This window comes from Camelus bactrianus, chromosome 16, assembly GCF_048773025.1.
Source record: "Camelus bactrianus isolate YW-2024 breed Bactrian camel chromosome 16, ASM4877302v1, whole genome shotgun sequence".
Classification (NCBI taxonomy): Eukaryota; Metazoa; Chordata; class Mammalia; order Artiodactyla; family Camelidae; genus Camelus; species Camelus bactrianus.
This window is the reverse complement of record NC_133554.1, coordinates 4,514,918-4,533,251: the sequence shown is the minus strand read 5'-3', so window position 1 is coordinate 4,533,251 and position 18,334 is coordinate 4,514,918. Positions and strand designations below refer to the sequence as shown.

At 42.1% G+C, this 18,334-nt stretch overlaps 1 protein-coding gene across 2 annotated transcripts in view; it reads left to right on the top strand.

Annotated features, from left to right (window-relative positions):
* The window catches only part of MAP2K4 (mitogen-activated protein kinase kinase 4), a 90,649-nt gene that overhangs the window by 45,531 nt on the left and 26,784 nt on the right, over positions 1–18,334 (top strand). For both annotated transcript variants that reach the window (XM_074342142.1, XM_074342143.1), the window contains 2 exons: positions 4,042–4,216; positions 16,895–17,014. In XM_074342142.1, coding sequence (XP_074198243.1) covers positions 4,042–4,216; positions 16,895–17,014 — 295 coding nt within the window. The remainder of the gene's footprint in view (positions 1–4,041; positions 4,217–16,894; positions 17,015–18,334) is intronic.

The following is an 18,334-nucleotide window of genomic DNA, read 5'->3' as shown; positions in this document are numbered from 1 at the left end:
ATGAATCTTTGTTATATGCAAGTCTAGTTAAAAAATGAAAATGCCTCATTTCCATTTGTGTTTGGAACCAGTTGAGAGAAACGCAGGAGCCTAAGAGATGGAGATTGATTATAAGGTTCATCTCATTCTCGATAAAACTGGAAACATAGCTTTATATTTGAGGCGGAGTAGTTTGCTGACTACCCTTGCCCTCGAATAATTAGACTCACCCACCCTGTGAGTGCAGCCAATAGAAGGTACGAGAGAGACACGGCCAGAGCACACGTACCCTCCCTGAGGGCAGGTTAGCTTCGAAAGAGGAACTGAACTGAGTGTGTTTAGTTTCTTCTCTGTATTCACCGGTGAGTCAGTCAGGGCTCAGGTGAGAGACCAGATCCCACTGCCTGGAAAAATGAGGCGTGGGAGGAATAAGTGTCCCCTCAAACAGTTAGGAGAGGTAAGCCCTGACATCTTTGATATTTTCCAGTCATTCGTATGGCATCCTTTTATAAAGCCAGGAAATACAGTCTTTTGAAAAGGAACAGGAAGATAACAACTACATGGGACACACACCCAGTCTGTTTATATTAGTCATTGAAAATCTGGTGGTAAGATGTGTGTTCATGAATTGAGTTTTCAAATTTGATTCAAATCAATAAGGTTGATTGACTTTTTTTTTTTTTTTTTTGGTTTTAATCCTTTGTGTTGTTGCCTGCAGATTTCACCAAAGTTTATTATTGCCAGTAAAATTCTACTTACCTTTGTATAGGAGAAAATAAATGAATGGTAACATTAGTCTGTGTCTAAATAGCTCCCCTGGAGCTGTCAGTATCTATCCAAAAATGCATACTGTTTAAAATATTGTATTCAAGAGGTACACTGTGTATTTAATTCAGATTCGTGATCTGTAAGGCATTGAAGAATCTAAGTGTAGTTGATTTTTTTTACCTGGAATATGTGTCATTTGATCATCTAATTATAAGTCCTAGTTTAACAAAGACTATTAAAACTGTTTTTCATACTTAAAGACCTCTAAATCCAGAGGAGAACGTTACTGATTTTTCTATGGACCCTTTTCTATTGGACTTTTCCATGTAGAGGGTTAGATAGGGGGCTGGGATTGTATTCATGTCTGGGTCTTGGATTAATTTGAGACTTGGAACCACATCCTTTGCTTGTTTCTTGAGTGGACCCAACAAAGACAGTGGCAGGATGTCCTGGTCTAGTAGGGCCCATGTGGAGCACTTAACATATTTTAGAAGGAATATAAGTAAATAACTTGTTTACTGTTAGGGCAGATGCATCGAAGATGACATAGGTTTGTGCAGTTGAGTTGAACTGATTTTCAGGTAAGAGATTAATAATGAAATGACTGGGAATTTCTGATACTGTCTAGTAGAAGTAACACTTAAATCTTGTTAGACAAATTTGTCTGAAGTTAAAAAACTATAACTAGGATTTTGCAGTTGCCTCCGTGATTGACTGCTAGAGTCCGTGGTCACGGTTCAGGTCTAGTTACTGCAGTGCACTTGGTCTACAGACACTTCTTTGGAAGCAGTCATGGTTGGGCTAACTCTTCTGGCAGGAGCTGTGAAACTGATTCAGTGTTCCTGGAAGGATTGTCAGCCCAGTGTGAATGAAGACTGAACATGCCTTGGAGACGGCATACCTGTAGCGTGTTTTCCTGTGGTTTTTACTCTTCCTATCCAAGTGAGAAAATGGAACTCTGAGTAGTAATCACATTCTCCCATTCATCTTTTTTTTTTTAGCAGCTTTATTAAGATGTCATTCATACACCATACAATTCACCCATTTAAACTGTATAATTCTGTTGTTTTATTGTGTTCAGAATTGTGCATCTGCCGCCTTACTCCATTTCTGAATATTTTCATTAGCAGAAGCAGGTAACCTCCCTCCCTTAGCTGTCAGTCTGTTCACTTTCAAAAAGAAAAAAGGATCTTGTCCAGAAAGCACACAGTAGGTCTATAGTAAGCTGAACTGTTAGCAGAGATATTCCATATTTCTAAAATTCGACCTTTAATAATATTGTAACTTGTTTTTCTGTGACTTTATATAATAATGAAATATCATTCATTTAATTTCTCAGGAATGCTAGTAACAAATGTTACATAACACAGTGTAATCCTGAGAAGTAAGTCTCAGGCCCCATGTGTGTTCACGGAGAGGAGCCCCACAGAGACGAGCTCCAGGAGGGTGGGGATCGGGGCCCCCCTTAGCGCCTGTCTGCCACAGCCCTTAAACTGGTGAACACTTAACAGTGTTGCTTCCAACTTATATGTAGTTTTAATTAGCTTTTTTCAGCTACTCTCAGCAGTAGGCTAGTGCTGTATATTTCACCAGTGATTAAATTGAGCCACAGAGATGGTGTTTACTTGCCAGTGATCACAGAACAGTAATCATTATACATGGAACTTTTTAATATTAGAATACTTCCTGGCTTAGTCCTTCTACTTCATGAAAGTGATTACTGAGAAAATTAGTCCCTGGGCGTCATCTATTTGCCTAGATCTGAGTTCCTTCTTAGAAAGAAGATGTTCAGGCTTTACCTCCAAACTGAGTGGTAGCTTATACCATTGACTTTTGGGCTTCCTGTGACTTCAGATGCTGGGGTATAAACAATGTTGGTGAAGGCATCTTGTAAACTGACGAGAACCTGTATGATGGAAAGCTGGGACTATGACATTAGAATTATGATTTGAGAACCTGGCATTTGGAGTGCTGGTTCACTAAGTTGTTATTTAGACAAAGCATATTAACTTTTTAACTATAACCTTGATTATTGGTTATTATTAATACTAGTATAAATGATAATTTTGGGGAGTGATTTTAAAATTCTAAATTTCGAGAACCTTAAAAGTAACTGCAAAAAAACAGTTCTACTAATGTGAGGAAACAGTCCCGAAATTTTGGAAGAAGAAATAGATAACCAAGCATATGAACTTCTCTTGTTGGTATTACTAGATCAGATTTTTAAAGAGATTCTGGTCATTTAATATGAAGTTGAAAAAATATAGATGATAGTCAGTGGAATCTTTTCCTTTTTGTTTGTTGCTTTCTCTGGCCTGGTCCAGTTCATTCCTACACATCAGTGGGGAGGGGTGTGTGAGAGAGAGAGACAGCGACAGACAAATGAGATTGATTTTACATTTTTCATCGGATTTGCTTTTTTTACAAAGTACAGTTGGAAGTTAATACTTTGATCTCCAGGTTGGAATTTTGGAGATGAGTTTTTGTTTTTTTTTTTTTAATATAACGGAAATCTGTAACAAGTGAGCTCTTCTGTCCATGATCATTCTTTTTTCACTTATTGCTCTATCTGTTGAATAGGAGCTGAAAGGCCCAATTTTGAATAGCACATGACAGTTCTCCTCTTAGAGCCGGCCGGCTGGCTGTGTCACGGCTCTCCCACCTCAGCATGGCTTTATCATGGACAGGGCAGTATACTGGCGTGCTCGTTCCCAAACTTTGCTTGAATCATCTGGGGATCTTTAAAAATGCTGTTTTCTAACTCCTGTCTCCAGATAATTCTGATTTAATGGCTATAGGATGATACCTGGGCATTGGGATTTTAAAACTCTCCGGTGAGGCTGATGTGCAGCAAAGTTTGTGAACAGCTGTGCTAGGGGTTGAGGACCTGCAGCAATTAGTGTTGGGAAAGGTAGGATAAGAGATTTTTGGAAGTGAGGTTTATAGCACTTGGGATCCTGCATTTGATGATGCAGTTTTGCAAAGTTTGGATCGTATATTTGGAAATGAAACAGGTCTGCAGTATTAGTTTCTTTAGTAAATGGACATTTGGGTTTATGAATCCCATTAAAGCTATGTTTATTGACTACCTAAATTTAGGCCTTTCTCAATTAACTCAGTGTGTAAAAAACCAAGATGACACAAACAGAAAAATCCTCCAGGAGCCTGGAGCTCAGACTATTTTGGTAACTGATGAGAAAACAAATTTTCCCACGCATTAATCAGTGCTAGCTGAAAGAAAAAAGTCAAAACCTATTTAAAATGTGGAAAAATTGCTTCCCAATATTTTAACAGAGAGAGACTGAGAACACACAGCATTGAATCGTCAGGAAAACTGAAGATCTCCCCTGAGCAACACTGGGATTTCACTGCAGAGGACTTGAAAGACCTCGGAGAAATTGGACGAGGAGCTTATGGTTCTGTCAACAAAATGGTCCACAAACCAAGTGGGCAAATAATGGCAGTTAAAGTAGGTGATGCCCATAATTATTTTTGGTGCTTTAACCCATCAGGTGCATTTCTTGGTGCAGTAATACCACTCGTGTTCTCTTCTTCCCTGTGTGCAAATACGGGTATTTATACAACTGTCTCTCCAGGGTCTCTGAGGGTGTCTTGTGCAGGGGCTGTCTTACTGGCGGCATGTCTTCCCCCTCTCTGGGAACATGAGTTGTGGAGTGTGCATGTTCGCTGCACTTTCGGCATGATGCATTAACGTGTTTTAAACTTCAGGCGCTTCCACTGCCAAGGTGAGTTCAGGTCGGGCGGCTGCACCCCTGGGAGCAGGGCAGTGCTGCGCTGAGCCAGGCGGGGAGCTGGAAGAAGACGCAGCGCACTGGGCTGGGCAAGGTGCGGGGCTAGGGCTAACAGCAGTCTCACTGAAGGTTTCCTGGAAACCACGCACATGCTGTTGCCACTAACCTCAACCTTACTCGGTCCTGACCGGCTCGGCTTCTGTTGTTTATTTCATCTCCACTCAGTACTGCCCTGTTCCCTGGTTTGGAAGTTGTACTGAAATGCATACTTTGTGAGACTGCTGTCACATTCTGTCCTTATTATTGTGAGTGTCATGCCACTGAATATGTTCATTTAAAAAAAAAAATCAAAAATGGCCAGAAATGGAGATTGGCCCATAGACTGTACCTGGCAGGCTTGTGTTGATGCTCATGATGGTTTCCATCTGACTCTGAGTAGGCCCATGTCATTGTAATTTGTTCCTGTGTTGTTCAGATGTTTAATGAATATTTGCTCTGTGTAAGATACCACAGGAAAATTGACAAGGGCAGGGGAGTGGGTGGGCAATATAAGAAGAACAAGAAAAAGAGAAAAACAAGATACGGCCACACTCTCATCAAACTTAAAATTCTTACGGGACTAAATAATTTTCCAGTTTGCAAGAACTGAGAGTGGGTTTGCAGACAGTCTGAGCTAATCATCTTCCTATCAATCCCTTGTTTTATCAAAAATGAGAGAGAATTTATCGAAATGGCTTGATGAGAGGAGTAGCCTGTTTCTCACTTGCCTTAGGAGTGGATTGGTGTCGTCTTAATGTAAAATGCTACCTGTGATGAAGTTTACTGTGAGCAAAACGGTACTCTGACTCTTCCAGCCTCCTTCACCACTGAGCATTTCTCTTTGCTGGATTATATAAAACTAATGAAACATTAATGGTGCGAGGGGTTTTAGGATTCTCTCTATGGCTTCTTAACCTGTTTTTGGTCATGTTTCTTTTACAATGTGGTGAGAACTATAGACTTTTTTTCTTGGGAAGATGCATACATATCCAAAATTTTGCATAAAACCACAGACCCCTAAAGGTGCACAGGCTAAGACCTCTGCTTTGGATTATCTGTTGAAACAAACTGCTGTTTTTCTTGGAATGTGAAATGATTCCTCTGTTGTTACGCTGTGCTGCTGTAGTGTAAGTGGAAAGGCCGTTTTCCTTTGACTTCTCCGCATGAGTGTTGCATCGCCCTTATGTACTGTCTGCATGACGCCCGCTCTGACTTAGCTGGGTCCGAAGGGAAAGCTGTCTTGTTTAACTGAAGTCCTAAACTTTTTTCTCAGATGCTAGGGAAGGTGCTTTTAAATAATCGTGTCCCGCTTTTTTCAGTCTCTGCTATGTGTGCTTTACCAAGTTGATCAGCACCATAATCTGTTTTAGTGATAGTCATGGTTAGTGAATAAAGAAGTTCCTTCATTTTGATGTTAACGTTTTTCTGAATTCGATAGCATCTGGAACTGTATAATGCTTACTCAAGTTCTGAAGGAATTTAAGAGTGAAAATAGGAAATTGTTGTCTGTCACTTTTGATTGGACCTTATTTTGAGATCCCCTGTTGGAATGCTATTAAAAATCTCAGCTTTTAAGAAAAACTTCCAGGGTGGTCATGGAACCTACAGACTGGTGACTTGTCACATCTGTACCCACCAGGTGATACTGTCTACCTTTGTTTATCACCTTGAATCCTTGAGCAAGCATGATAGTTTAGCATGGGGAGGGATGGGGGGCAATTTAAAAAGAAAAGGGAAAAGATGAGATATGACCACACTCTCGCTAAACTTTGTAGTATGACACACCAATCAATGTATTGATTGGTGTAACCAATGGGTGTAACCGTTGGATTCCATGAGTTCATACAGTACTGGAAGAGTAAGTGTTTTTGCATTCATGTACATTAAAATTTGATACCAATTTAAGGACTGATATATGCCATCTACTACAAATTTTAACACGTGTTATTGTTGGTCTCTTTGAAAAACCTTAGCCTTTCACATCTGAAAGAGTGTGTTTCTCCTTCACTTAGGCACACAGACCAGCTTGACAAGTACAGATACACAGGGGTGTGTGTGGTGAAGGCGCAGAGCTGACCTTTCACATGCAGACAGCTCTGTTAGTGAGCCCCGCCCTGTTTGGCTCTGAGATAAGGACTGTGGAGGTTTACAGGAACAGTGAGATGGTGGTCACACTCCTGTAAGTTTTCCTTGGTGTTGGTGAAATGAGAAACCTACGTGAGGTGGCTCTAGACTAAGTGTTTGAATATGCACTTTGGGAATATAGACAGAGTCCTTGTTTAGATATTAAGCTTATCCTGAAAATTTTCCTAAGATTTACTTGCAGTATCTGTACCAAAATGAATGGCAGTATTCGCCTGATTTTTAAAAATTATTATTTATTCCTCCTATTTGGCTTTGAGAGAGCCTTTCCCCAAGTTTATTCTGCCGCATAGAAATGTTGAAAAGATAACTTCTTAGGTACTGGAAAAAGTTACCTCCAAGACTTAATCTGAAAAGCAGCTGAGACAAAATAAATCAGATTCAGCAAGATAACACACAGTGTGTGCAAGAGTTATACTGACAACGGTTTCTTGACCTGTGGCCTGAGGACAGTTCCCCAAGCTGCAGTGAGGTTCTGTGTTAGCCCTTAGCTGGGCAGTTTTACTCTCTCGTTTTTAACTCCACGTGCTTGGGGAAGCAGGTCTTCCTCTCCTGTGGGTGGGAGTAATACTACGGAGCCACAGGGCCGCCGAGGGCAAAGCATTGCTGCCACAGGGTCCTTTAAAGCTCCGGAAGGATGTCCTTTGACGCTGGCTGGTACTTCAGGCTGGGCCTGCATCCTCTGCAAATAACATGTATTTCATGCCCCATTTTGCATGACAGTGAAATAACCACTGAATGAAAAGATCAGATGCGCGTGGTCACCGCCCTCTAAGACTGAAGTTGCGTCTGCTTCGCTCTCTAGCAGGGCTGGCAGTAATGGGGAAAAGCCCAGGATTCAGACCAAATGAAGAAGCAATCAGGATTAGGTTTCTGAGCAAGACTTAGAGAAATTCAGACCTGGAGAAGCACCAGCAGAGTTAGTCTGCAGATGATCAGAGTCAGGGCAAAGCTAATCCAGGGAGCCGGGAGTGGAGAGTCAGGAGGAGCTGCTGAAGCTGCGGGCTGTGTGGCTGGGCCACGCAGAGGCTAAGGGGAGGGGTGGCCCAGCCTCGGGACCGACCTCCTGCAGGCCTCCACCGCCCCTTCCCCGCTGTCCTCTGACAGAGTCGTGTCCACCGTGACCCCTTGAGGGTACCTGCCCTGTTCCTGTCGGTAGGCTGTGAGAGAAAAGCAGGGGAGAGTAGGCAAGAATGAAAACAAGAGGGAATAAAAGGAAGTGCAGTTGCTGTCCCTGAAGGGAGATGCGGGGACCCTGTCATTGGGAGGGCTGAGGCTGGAGTTCACTGGAGAGTGGAACTCGCCTCCGGCCCCCGGGGGCGGGGAGGAAGGTTGTCACTGTTGATCGCTGTGATGAGCTTTCTGTCTTCTGATTGAGAAGTTATCTGAGTTAATCAGAAAAAGGGATTGGCTGTCTGAGGTGTGGTGCTGAGGCCAGACTGAGTTAGCGACGTGGCCTTGTGGAGGGGTCTCGGTGCCCTCCCTTGCTTGGCGATCTGCCGCTCGCCTTCCTCCCCCACCCTCAGCGTGTTTGCTCTGCACCTCTACCTCTCCTGTTGCATTGATTTCGTTTTCCTGATCCTGGGCTGGTAACCTGATCTCGATTTGTGCATTCTTGCCCCTCTTGGGTATTTGGATCTTGACGTCAGTGTCCTTGAGCTGGAATTGAGACCTGGGTTAACCCTGATGCCTGGTAGGAAGGACCGGTGCCCTCCACCCATCAGCAGCCCGCAGCTCAGCCCTCCCCTGGGCCGTGCGGGGCTTCCGTCTGCTCCCTGGGTCGGCCTCCCGGTGCAGAGGGTGCTGCACGTACAGGAAGGAGGGGGTGAGCCACGCGTGGCCGGGCTTGTTTCCCCGCCACTGCGGGGACCTGACCGTCTCTGTCACAAGTTCCATTACTGAGTAATTATGGTGGGGACTGTGAGCATTATTGGAGGAGGTTCCTTTTAGTCTTAAACATTGGTCTTGCACATTGTTCTGAAAGCACAAGGATGATGTTTGACAGGAGTGGCCTTAAATGTGAATGGCTCCTTTCCAATGGTGTAGAGTGCTTTGTCAGGCAATTTTGTTGTTTCAAGATTCCACGGTGCTGGTGTTTGATTATCCAAATCACTTGTGGGGTACAGAAGTCATGGCTGTCTTGTTTTGAATTGAGACTGGATTCCAGAGTCTCAGACTCTCATTTGATTGGCAGGATCATGTGGCTTATTAAGAAATCCACACATGATTAACCCATAATATTTTATGCTTTCTAATGTTGCTTAAGGGTCATGGTGGTGCTGCAGATGAAACGTGGAGGTGGAGCACTTCCAGGACTGGGCAGACCCCGAGGATGTGGCAGGGCTGCCCTCCAGTCAGCCCTGGATTTGAACTCGCATCCCTGTGTGTTTGGGGTTGGAACTCCCAGTCCACGTGTGTTTCTTTCGGTGTTATACCTAGTGGTTTGCCGACTGTGGATTCTTTCTGTTAGTAGAATTGTAAGGAGACCCCAGTATGTGAAGTAGACAGCACTGTTCCACCTGATGTGATGGGTGGGAGGTGCCTACCCATATTGGAAGCCCTTGGGACATGAGCTCTGAGCAAGCCTTTGGGGTCCAACTGGGACAGTTGGAAATGGTTGCTCTCGGTCAACCATTATGTGTTCCTGAACATTCTGGATACCTAGTTTCTGAAACCCTCTACTTTCACTTGGTCGACCTGCTGAACTGTGACATAGGACTGTGTCCCACCTTATGGAGTTGTTTGGAGAAAACCCTATCCTGTCACACCTCACTCTAAATGAGGGACATCTGGAACAATATCTGATTTCCCTCCTGCACATTATCTGTCATTCCTTGTTGTCTTATAGCCATGCCTCTGAAACTGGTTACACATCAGATTTCTACTCTTACCTCACTTTATTGTCGTGGGTACCAGAGTAGTGATCTGACATTTATGACCTTTAGGCGCTTCAGTGTTTGAGTGCCAAGGTTAACACTGTGCTTTTTACATGTGGATGATGTGATTAGGGGAAGATGGAGCCACCCTTGTCAAGACACATCAGACTTGTCATAGTAACTTTGTCCTCAGGCAGCTCTTCCCATGACGTAATATCACATATGTGTTTGCAAGTGATCTCTCAAGTTCTGATGGTGCATAGTAGAAGACATAGAAAAGGCGTTAATTGGGCCTCAGTGAGAAGAATGGGAGATACTACTGTTAATATTGGACTAAGATACGATCATTAAGTTGATTCTGAAGACTTGGATGATTTTGCAATTAAGAATTAGTATCCTTTCTTCCTGTCCTAGTAAAAGCACGTGCTTCCATAATTTAAAGCAATTGATTTAACAGATACAATTTGTTACTCTTTGACATGAAAAACAGTTTTGCATCTGTGATCAGCATTCCAAACACTTTGCCTTTTTTTTTTTTTTTTTTTTTTTACTGTTTTGGCTCATGTTGCCATCTGCTTTGACCTTATTAGTGATAATATTGTGAGAGATCATGGACGTTTTTGTATGTGATGTGTTTAGAAGACTCTTTAGCAGCTAAGATCAAGAGTCTTGCTGCATCTGTGGGATATAGAATCTTTGTTTGGAAATTGGGAAGATAAGAATGCCTAAGATTTCCTGCGGCTCAGAGGAGGGTGATGGCACGCTGATGTGCTTCAGTGGTTTCTGGGGTTTTCTGACTTTGTATTAGAACTGAATTCTGGACATGTCTGCTAGGAAAGCAGCATAATTGTTTGTAAGGATTGACTGTTTATGAGAATCCAAGAGGACACTTGGGGATCTGAGTGTGATCATTGCTGTCACTGAGTTAGGTTGATCTAAAATAAACCACTGGCGGGCGTGGACTCCCCTTCACATTTTACTTACAGATGCTGACCTTAGCGGGAGTCCTTAGCAAGGAATGCGTCCTGAGCAAAGTCCCGCATGCGCCATAGCAGCAGTGGTGTTTGTCGATCCTAGAAACTGGGTACTTAAAAATGTCTTTATTACAACTGTATCAATTAAAAAATCCTTGTTCTCTTCATCATTTGATTTTAAATGAAATACTGTTGAACCTTCACTGTATCACTGTTCTCTGCGGAGAGGAGTTCCCGCTGAGATCCCCTGTACTGTGTCTGATTTCTGCTGGGTGATTTATCAGTGTCCACTTGGCACTGAAGGTCGACACAGGGAGCTTGTGATTTCATTCTTGTTCTGTGAGTGGTTCAAGCTTTCATACCATTTTGGCCAGACATTTGGCAGTTACTTGAAGTATAGAATGTAAATTCTCTTGGTAGCCTCAGATGGAAGGTGCTTCTATAGAGGAAGGAGCCACAGTCACTGAGGTGCGAGTGATCCAGATCCCAGGCGGCTCTGCCGAAGGGTAAATACCTTCTGGGGTTCTGATTTTGGCCGGCTATAGAGTGAGCGTAATATTTTGCCTCGCTAACGGCCCGAATACTAATAGCTTGCAGCACTTTATCCCATGTGAAGTTGTTTTAATCAGTGCCTAGAATAATCTTTAAAGTCATGCACTGATTTCTCTATAGTTACTGGATGCATCACCTTGCTGAGTATCATTGTGTCTGTGCTCAAATTTCAGATCCAGGAAACCACCCCTCTTTTACTTCTGAACATCATACCTCACTGCTAACCTACCCTGAGCAGCTGAAGGTGAACGTGAGCCGTAGGGGCTACGAGTCACCTTCCTCACTTTTACCGCCTTGTGACACTGCCCTCTAGACCCTCAGCTGAGCCCTGCAAAGACCTGGCAGAAATTTGTCACGTGAGGGTTTGGAGACCTTACCTGCCAGGACTAGTGGTCATGCCCTTTCACATTACTTTTCCCATTTATTCTGTTCCCCACATCTCTTTCCCCATATATTGTCTCCATTTCAAAACAAAGACACAGAAAGAGTATCAGAACTGATAGGCGCTCTGTAAGTGTTTTTGACTGTGTTGCTATCTTCGAGTCTGTCTGAAGTCACTTCCTGGACTCCTCAAATCTTGATTCCTGACATGTTTGCAGGTGGCTTGTATGTTTTGCCTGGAATGCTCTGATCCTGGAAACCCCTGTCATACACACCGTGGGACTGCTGTGTTCAATCAGGAGCATATATGACTTGTCATCTGTCTTTCTTGACTCCGAGTCTTGAGTATATAATGACCTGTTTTCCTCTTCTCTAAACAGGAATGGGATAACAGGTAACCCACAGACCCTTCTCCACACACACGCCTTTTCCAGAGATAGAGCTTGTCATCTGCCTAACCTTTTCTGCCAGCTTGAGTTGACAGGTGGAACAACCCTGGGTGTCTGGTGAGGGCCAGGAGTTCTCACGTGAGGACGCAGGCAGCCACAGACTGCGGTCATTCCAAGGCAGGCCCCAGTGCTTTGCTGTATGTCTGGCCTCTTGAGCAGCTGAACTGTCTCTGAGAACACAGAGGCATAAGGGTTGTCTCTGAGCCAGAGTGGGTGCAGGGACCACTGCCGGAGTCAGCCGGCTGCTCATCCAGTGCCCAGGCAGAACGTTCCTTGGAGACCTGCTTCTGGGGACCCAGCCTGTGGGCCTTTCTTGCTCTTCTCTTTACCACAGTGGCGCCATCCTAGCCTTACTGCATAAGAGCAATTGGTCACTGTCATACTCTTTCCCTTTATCCCTTCTCCATGTCTCTCCTGAACTCTGAAAATAAATTCAGGAAAGGAAGAGAAACCAAAAAATGGCACTAATGCAGCTGTAGTATCTTAGTAAGAAGGAGTGAAGTCAGTTTTCCTGAGAGCGTGCACTGTCTGTTTCCACGTCCTCTCGGCTTCTTTCTCTCTGCCCTTTTTGTCCCGGTCCTTCAGTGAATTTAGCTTTAGTAGCTCCCCATCCCTTTCCATCATAACAGTGTGTCTCAGTCAGCTTGAAAGTGCTGCCTTCTTCCAGACGTCCGCTCTGTCCCCCGCCCCTCGTCCTGGCTGAGCGCCAGCAGGTGGTGTGTGGGAGGCCAGGTTGGCAGGGTTCTGGACGAGGCCGGAGAGTCCTGGGCGTGAAGATCCCAGTGTAAAGCTGGGGGACACCTAGAGTGGTGCCACACTCAGGTAGTTGTTCATTTCAGTAAAGGAGCAGTTACACCTTAAATTCAAGTTCTTAAAAATTGAGGCATTCCAAATGAAGCCGAGTAGAAGCAGTCAGCATTTAAATTTACCAGTGGCTTCAAGATGCCGCGTTGTAGAGAAAGAAGGGAGGCTGACTTGCAGCAACTTCTTGGTGTTTCTGTGTGACTGGGACTGTTCTCACAGCGGGCATTGCTGGGTTTTGTGCATGAGGTGGGAGAGGACAGGAGGGCAGTTCCTAACTTAAATTTTTTAGCCTGTGGAACTTGTTAACTTTCTAATCACTGCAGCCTAATCCATACAGAGTTCTAGTAACTGAATTTGTGGCTGCCCTAGCCAGTGGCATGAGTTGGGTTGGCTGATTTAGGAAAGTGAAGCTCTTTGGGATTTTTTTTTAATTGAGCAAGAACCATGTATAACACTAATAGTCATAAAGAAGAAAACTGAGAATTTAATTTATCCTTTTTTCCTTGTGTCTCCAGTAAGTGTCTTAATTGAGTCCATTTGGTGTTGCTGATCTGTGGCTGCATGCTGTTTTTATTGGCATTTACCTGCTTTTAAAGCTTTTTTTCAGAAGTAGAAAACAACCTTGAATACAGATTTGGACAACAATTTAAAAAATTTTTTTTTAGCTTCGAGTGTGTCAGTTTCTTCACTGTGGAAAAATGCTTATATATGTAGGGTAGTAATTCTTGTTTTGATTTTAAGTGGTTTTTTCTACGTTAGGTTCCAAATAAAGTAAAACTTGGAATAATATGAAAATACTTCATTACTAGGGAAATGATGTGGATTGATTTTTAAAAAGTACAGTTTAATTTGTCCTGAGAGCATGCACTAACTTAAGCTGGGTCAATAAAACAGTGACAAGTAAAAGAGCCCCGTGGCTCCATAATGAAGAAACAAGAATGATTTTAATGACACTTGGGTGAAAGTAAAACTTTTTTTAAAACTTAAGGTCCTTGAGATGATTTTCTTAAATATTTGTGGTCTTGTGTGGGCTTTTCATCCTCACTCTTAATGAGAGAAAAAAGAGTTTGCTGAGCCCAAATAAACATTAGCCTTATCTAACTTTTAAATTCATGATATCAGTAAATGAAAATTCCTTGTAATTCAAGGCATTCATCAACACACTGATTTCTGAACATTTAAATTACAAAAGAATTTCAAATGGTATGATTGGCTTCGCCTTGGTGCTTCTGTTTTCCAGGGCCCTCGAGTAAGGACAGTTTACAAGGGGAGGGGGAGTCTTCTCAGTGATGTGTTCTGTTCTGGGAGGTTGTGTTCCCTTTGTTAGAGAGTCTGAGCTTTACTTATTCCAAATGGAGGAAATCTTTTCTGTACACATTGTTTTGATGTCTAATTAGAGCAATTTTCTTGGTAGTGACTTTGATTCAATTGAGAAAATACTTAGTAATCATTGATTATTTAAGTATCTCTAACGTGAATAATTTATGGAACTATTCAGTTAAAATCATTAATTTGAAGCTACAGCTATTGCAGGAGATGTGTGCTTATAAGTCAGTCCCCTCTTTGAGCCCTTTAGGTCTTTTGAGTTAATTTTTTATTAATTGCTCTCGTGTAACGTCTGTTGCAGTACGACCCTAAAACTTCAGAATGGTTGAGGGCTGGCTGCACTTGCTCAGTCTCAGACAGTGAGATGCAGGACCAGCAGCTCCTCCTCCCCGCCCGGCACTTGGACGAGGTGTTCGGAAAGCCTGAGGAGGTGTCGACAAGCGTCCAGGACCAGAATCTATTTCATGTCAGACCAGCAGGCCCTCCAGTGGCCCTGTGTTCAGTTTTGTGCTAGGAGTGACATTAAAGAATACTTTACTGGAGGATAGATTTGCTGATCATCTCAACGATTACAGCTGTGCCAGGAACTCTCTGTCCAGTCTGGTCGATAATCACCCTATCAGGGACTGAGGTATCAGTCTAGGCCGGGACTTCAGTCACGCCTCTAGTTCAGGTAGTAGCATGCATCCTCTCTGGAGCAACAGCAGTGTTTTTAAAAATTGGTCCCCAAGAGTCATTTTTTGATGATAACCATTGAGGTTTATTGTAAATTTAGAAAACCATGTGACCAGTTTAGGGAAACAAAAAATAAACTAGCAAAGGGGGCATCTTTTAAAATAGTGTTTTCTAAGTGTGTGTGTTGGTATATTTACACTTGTAAATATACACAAATAGTAAAAATAGAATAAAAATTTAAAATCTGTTAACAGCCAGTTCTTTAGTAAGTAGAAATCGTCCCCAATCTGAGGGCCATTTGCTTTTTCTTCCTTGTTAGTCTCTAATTACCAGTTCCTTGTCTTTGAAATTTAGATAATAAGATTATTGTCTTATTAAAAATAATTGACTCCCCAAATTAGTGTTTTCACAGCTACACTTTTAAAGTTGTGTTTTTAAAGGAGAAGTTAATGTAATTAAAATGTCTACAAAAATTATCAATGTCATTTTTTGAACAAAAACAAATTACATCTCTGGGCTAATTTGACTTTTTAAATAATATTACTTTTGAGCAAACATTATGCCAATGTTGATTTAAAAGTAAGATCATTAACCTCCAAACTATGAAAATACAGAAATGAGAGAGGGGGGAAACTTTCTTAATTTTGAAAGTACTAGTCTTACTTTGTTTTTGCTTTTCATTCTTATTTTCTTCTCATTTATCTGGGCAGGATATTCAGGGTAAAAGTTTACAATAAATCAGTATATACAAGATAGATGGCAGTTAGTAAATTTTATTTGGTATGAAGTTATAAAGTCTATAGCTAGCGGGCTAAAAATTTTAAGTTGCAAACTTAAAATGTGTTTGGATTTGGAATGTATGGAATTCCTCATTTAGTGTGGAAAAGTGAAATGAGAGAACCTACTTCTGCTTCTTATACAACTGCTTATTGGCATGTCACATGGAACACATCTTTTGTATCTCCTGGTGCCTCTGGCTTCTCTTCTGTAAAATGGGCTCAAGAATTTAATTGACTGCCTTCTACCCTTTCAAGAAAATTGAAGACAGTTAACCTTGAAGTCTTTGGAAGATAAAATGCCACCTTATGTATTTTTTGATACTAACTTGCCTTGTAAGTATGTGCTATGTATTGTGCACAGTGGCATGGTGTGACATTGTGAACTTTTTTTTTTTTATGAGAACAGGAGTTGTTTGCATGCCTTGACATTAAACTATAACTTCATCGTTAATGTTTTACAGTTTCTGAACTTGATTCTTTCCCCTCTCTCTCTAGTGTCCTGGGAACTGTCCCCCTGAACATCTCCATGTTCTGCACAGTTCCTGGGCGGGCGGCGGGCGGCGGGGGTGCTGGTCTTCTGTGGCAGCCTTGTAGAATTGTGCAGAGAAGTTGTTGTCCAGGTGGGTTAGGGATAGACTCCAGCTCTGCTGTGTACCAAGGAGGACCCCATCGTCCTAGGAGTAGACACAGCCCTCTGTTTCCTCAATTTTAGATTTTCTTCTACATGTTTCTGCCCTGCATTCTGACTCATGGGTTGGAAAGTCATGTAGGACGTTCTATTTTTAACATACAGATGGTGTGGTGACAGGGAGAACGGCAGTACAGGATTTGGGAGACTTGGGTTGTAGCCTGTGTGCTGCTCTGACACCAGTTCTCACGGTCACCTGTTCTGGACTGTCCTCCCTGTAAAGAATGAGGGTGCTGAGGCGCTGGGATGCCAGGGAGTGCAGAGGGCTGGTCTTGCACTGAATGCCCAGATTCCATACAGTTCTGAAGTGGTGGCTGGAAGTATACATGAAACTACTTATAATTATTCAGTGTAAACTGTATAAAGTATATAGCTAATTAGAATTTTCTCTACATGTGCATGTGGGGTGAATTTTCACCATTCAGGAACTTTGTTGCATTACTTCCAACATCACCAGCAAATGCTTGTGGTTAAAAAGCCCTGTGTCCCTGAAAGAGTTTGTATGTGCTATTTTGTTAAGTATTTTTTTTAATTGCTATTTTGTTTTTCTATGATAAGATTGTTCTTGAAGTATAAGGAAGATGATAATTTTTATGTCTGGTTAGTATTTGTGAAGTTTGCTTGGCAATTTTCAGCCTTGTGGTAGTGTTTTTCTTGGGGTTCTAAAGCTGTTTTATGTCTTTATGACATCTTTTGTCATTCTTTTCCAGAGAATTCGGTCAACGGTGGATGAAAAAGAACAAAAACAACTCCTTATGGATTTGGATGTAGTGATGCGGAGTAGTGACTGCCCGTACATTGTTCAGTTTTATGGTGCACTCTTCAGAGAGGTAGGAACAAACCTTTCGGATCTTAGCTGACGAGCCGAGATCTAGCGGGAATAAGTGACGATGGCAGTGCTTGATTCTCATCTTCAGTTACATGCCCTGCGTCAGTGACACGTTAACTCCTCAGTATTTTAGTATATTGCCATGACAATGGGCACATTAATTTCTACCACTCATGTTCCTTTGGTTACGGAGTGAATTTCATACTTTAATTAATTAGTTAGTTAATTAATTATTTCATGGCTGTCATTTGTGAATCCCCTATTTCCTTCTTCACTTATAAATACTTTGTATTTCTTAAGACCCTGACAAATCAGCTGACTTCTAACTGTATGAACGTAGGTTTATTTAGATCTATCTCCTTTGTCCTTCAGCTCCCTTAGCCCTCCCAAACCCCTCCTCTTTTTTTTTTTTTTTAATTGAGTTATAATCAGTTTACAATGTTGTGTCAATTTCTGGTGTAGAGCACAATTTTTCACTTATACATGAACATACATATATTCATTTTCACATTCTTTTTCACCATGAGCTACCACAAGATCTTGTATATATTTCCCTGTGCTATACAGTATAAACTTGTTTATCTATTCTATATATACCTGTCCGTATCTGCAAATTTCAGACTCCCAGTGTGTCCCTTCCCACTCCCCTCCCCGCTGGCAACTACGAGTTTGTATTCTATGTCTATGAGTCTGTTTCTATTTTATATTTAAGTTCGTTTGTCTTCTTCTTCTTCTTTTTTAGATTGCACATATAAGTGATATCATATGGTATTTTTCTTTCTCATTCTGGCTTCACTTAGAATGACATTCTCCAGGGACATCCATGTTGGTGCAAATGGCATTATGTTGTCTTTTTTATGGCTGAGTAGTATTCCATTGTATAAATATACCACAACTTCTTTATCCAGTCATCTGTTGATGGACATTTAGGCTGTTTCCATGACTTGGCTATTGTAAATAGTGCTGCTATGAACATTGGGGTGCTGGCATCTTTTTGAATTATTCCCTGACCCCTTTTTAAACTTGTGTTCATTGCTGTCATCAAAGGTACCTGCATTTAACTTAAGCATTTGTTCGTGCCCACCCATAATCTTCAGTAAAATCCATCAGATGTGGAAATTAGCAAGTATAGTAGAAATTCTTTTCTCTAATTCTGTTGTCCAGATTTTTGTGTGGGAACTAGAACTCTGATTTCTTGGTCTCAGGACCATGTTTCTCTTTTGGCTTCGGATTATTTTGTGTCCTGATGTAGACTGTCACTTCCGCCTTCAGCTGTCAATCCACTTGCTCATTTCCAGTCATCCCACTGCCTCCAGCAGGG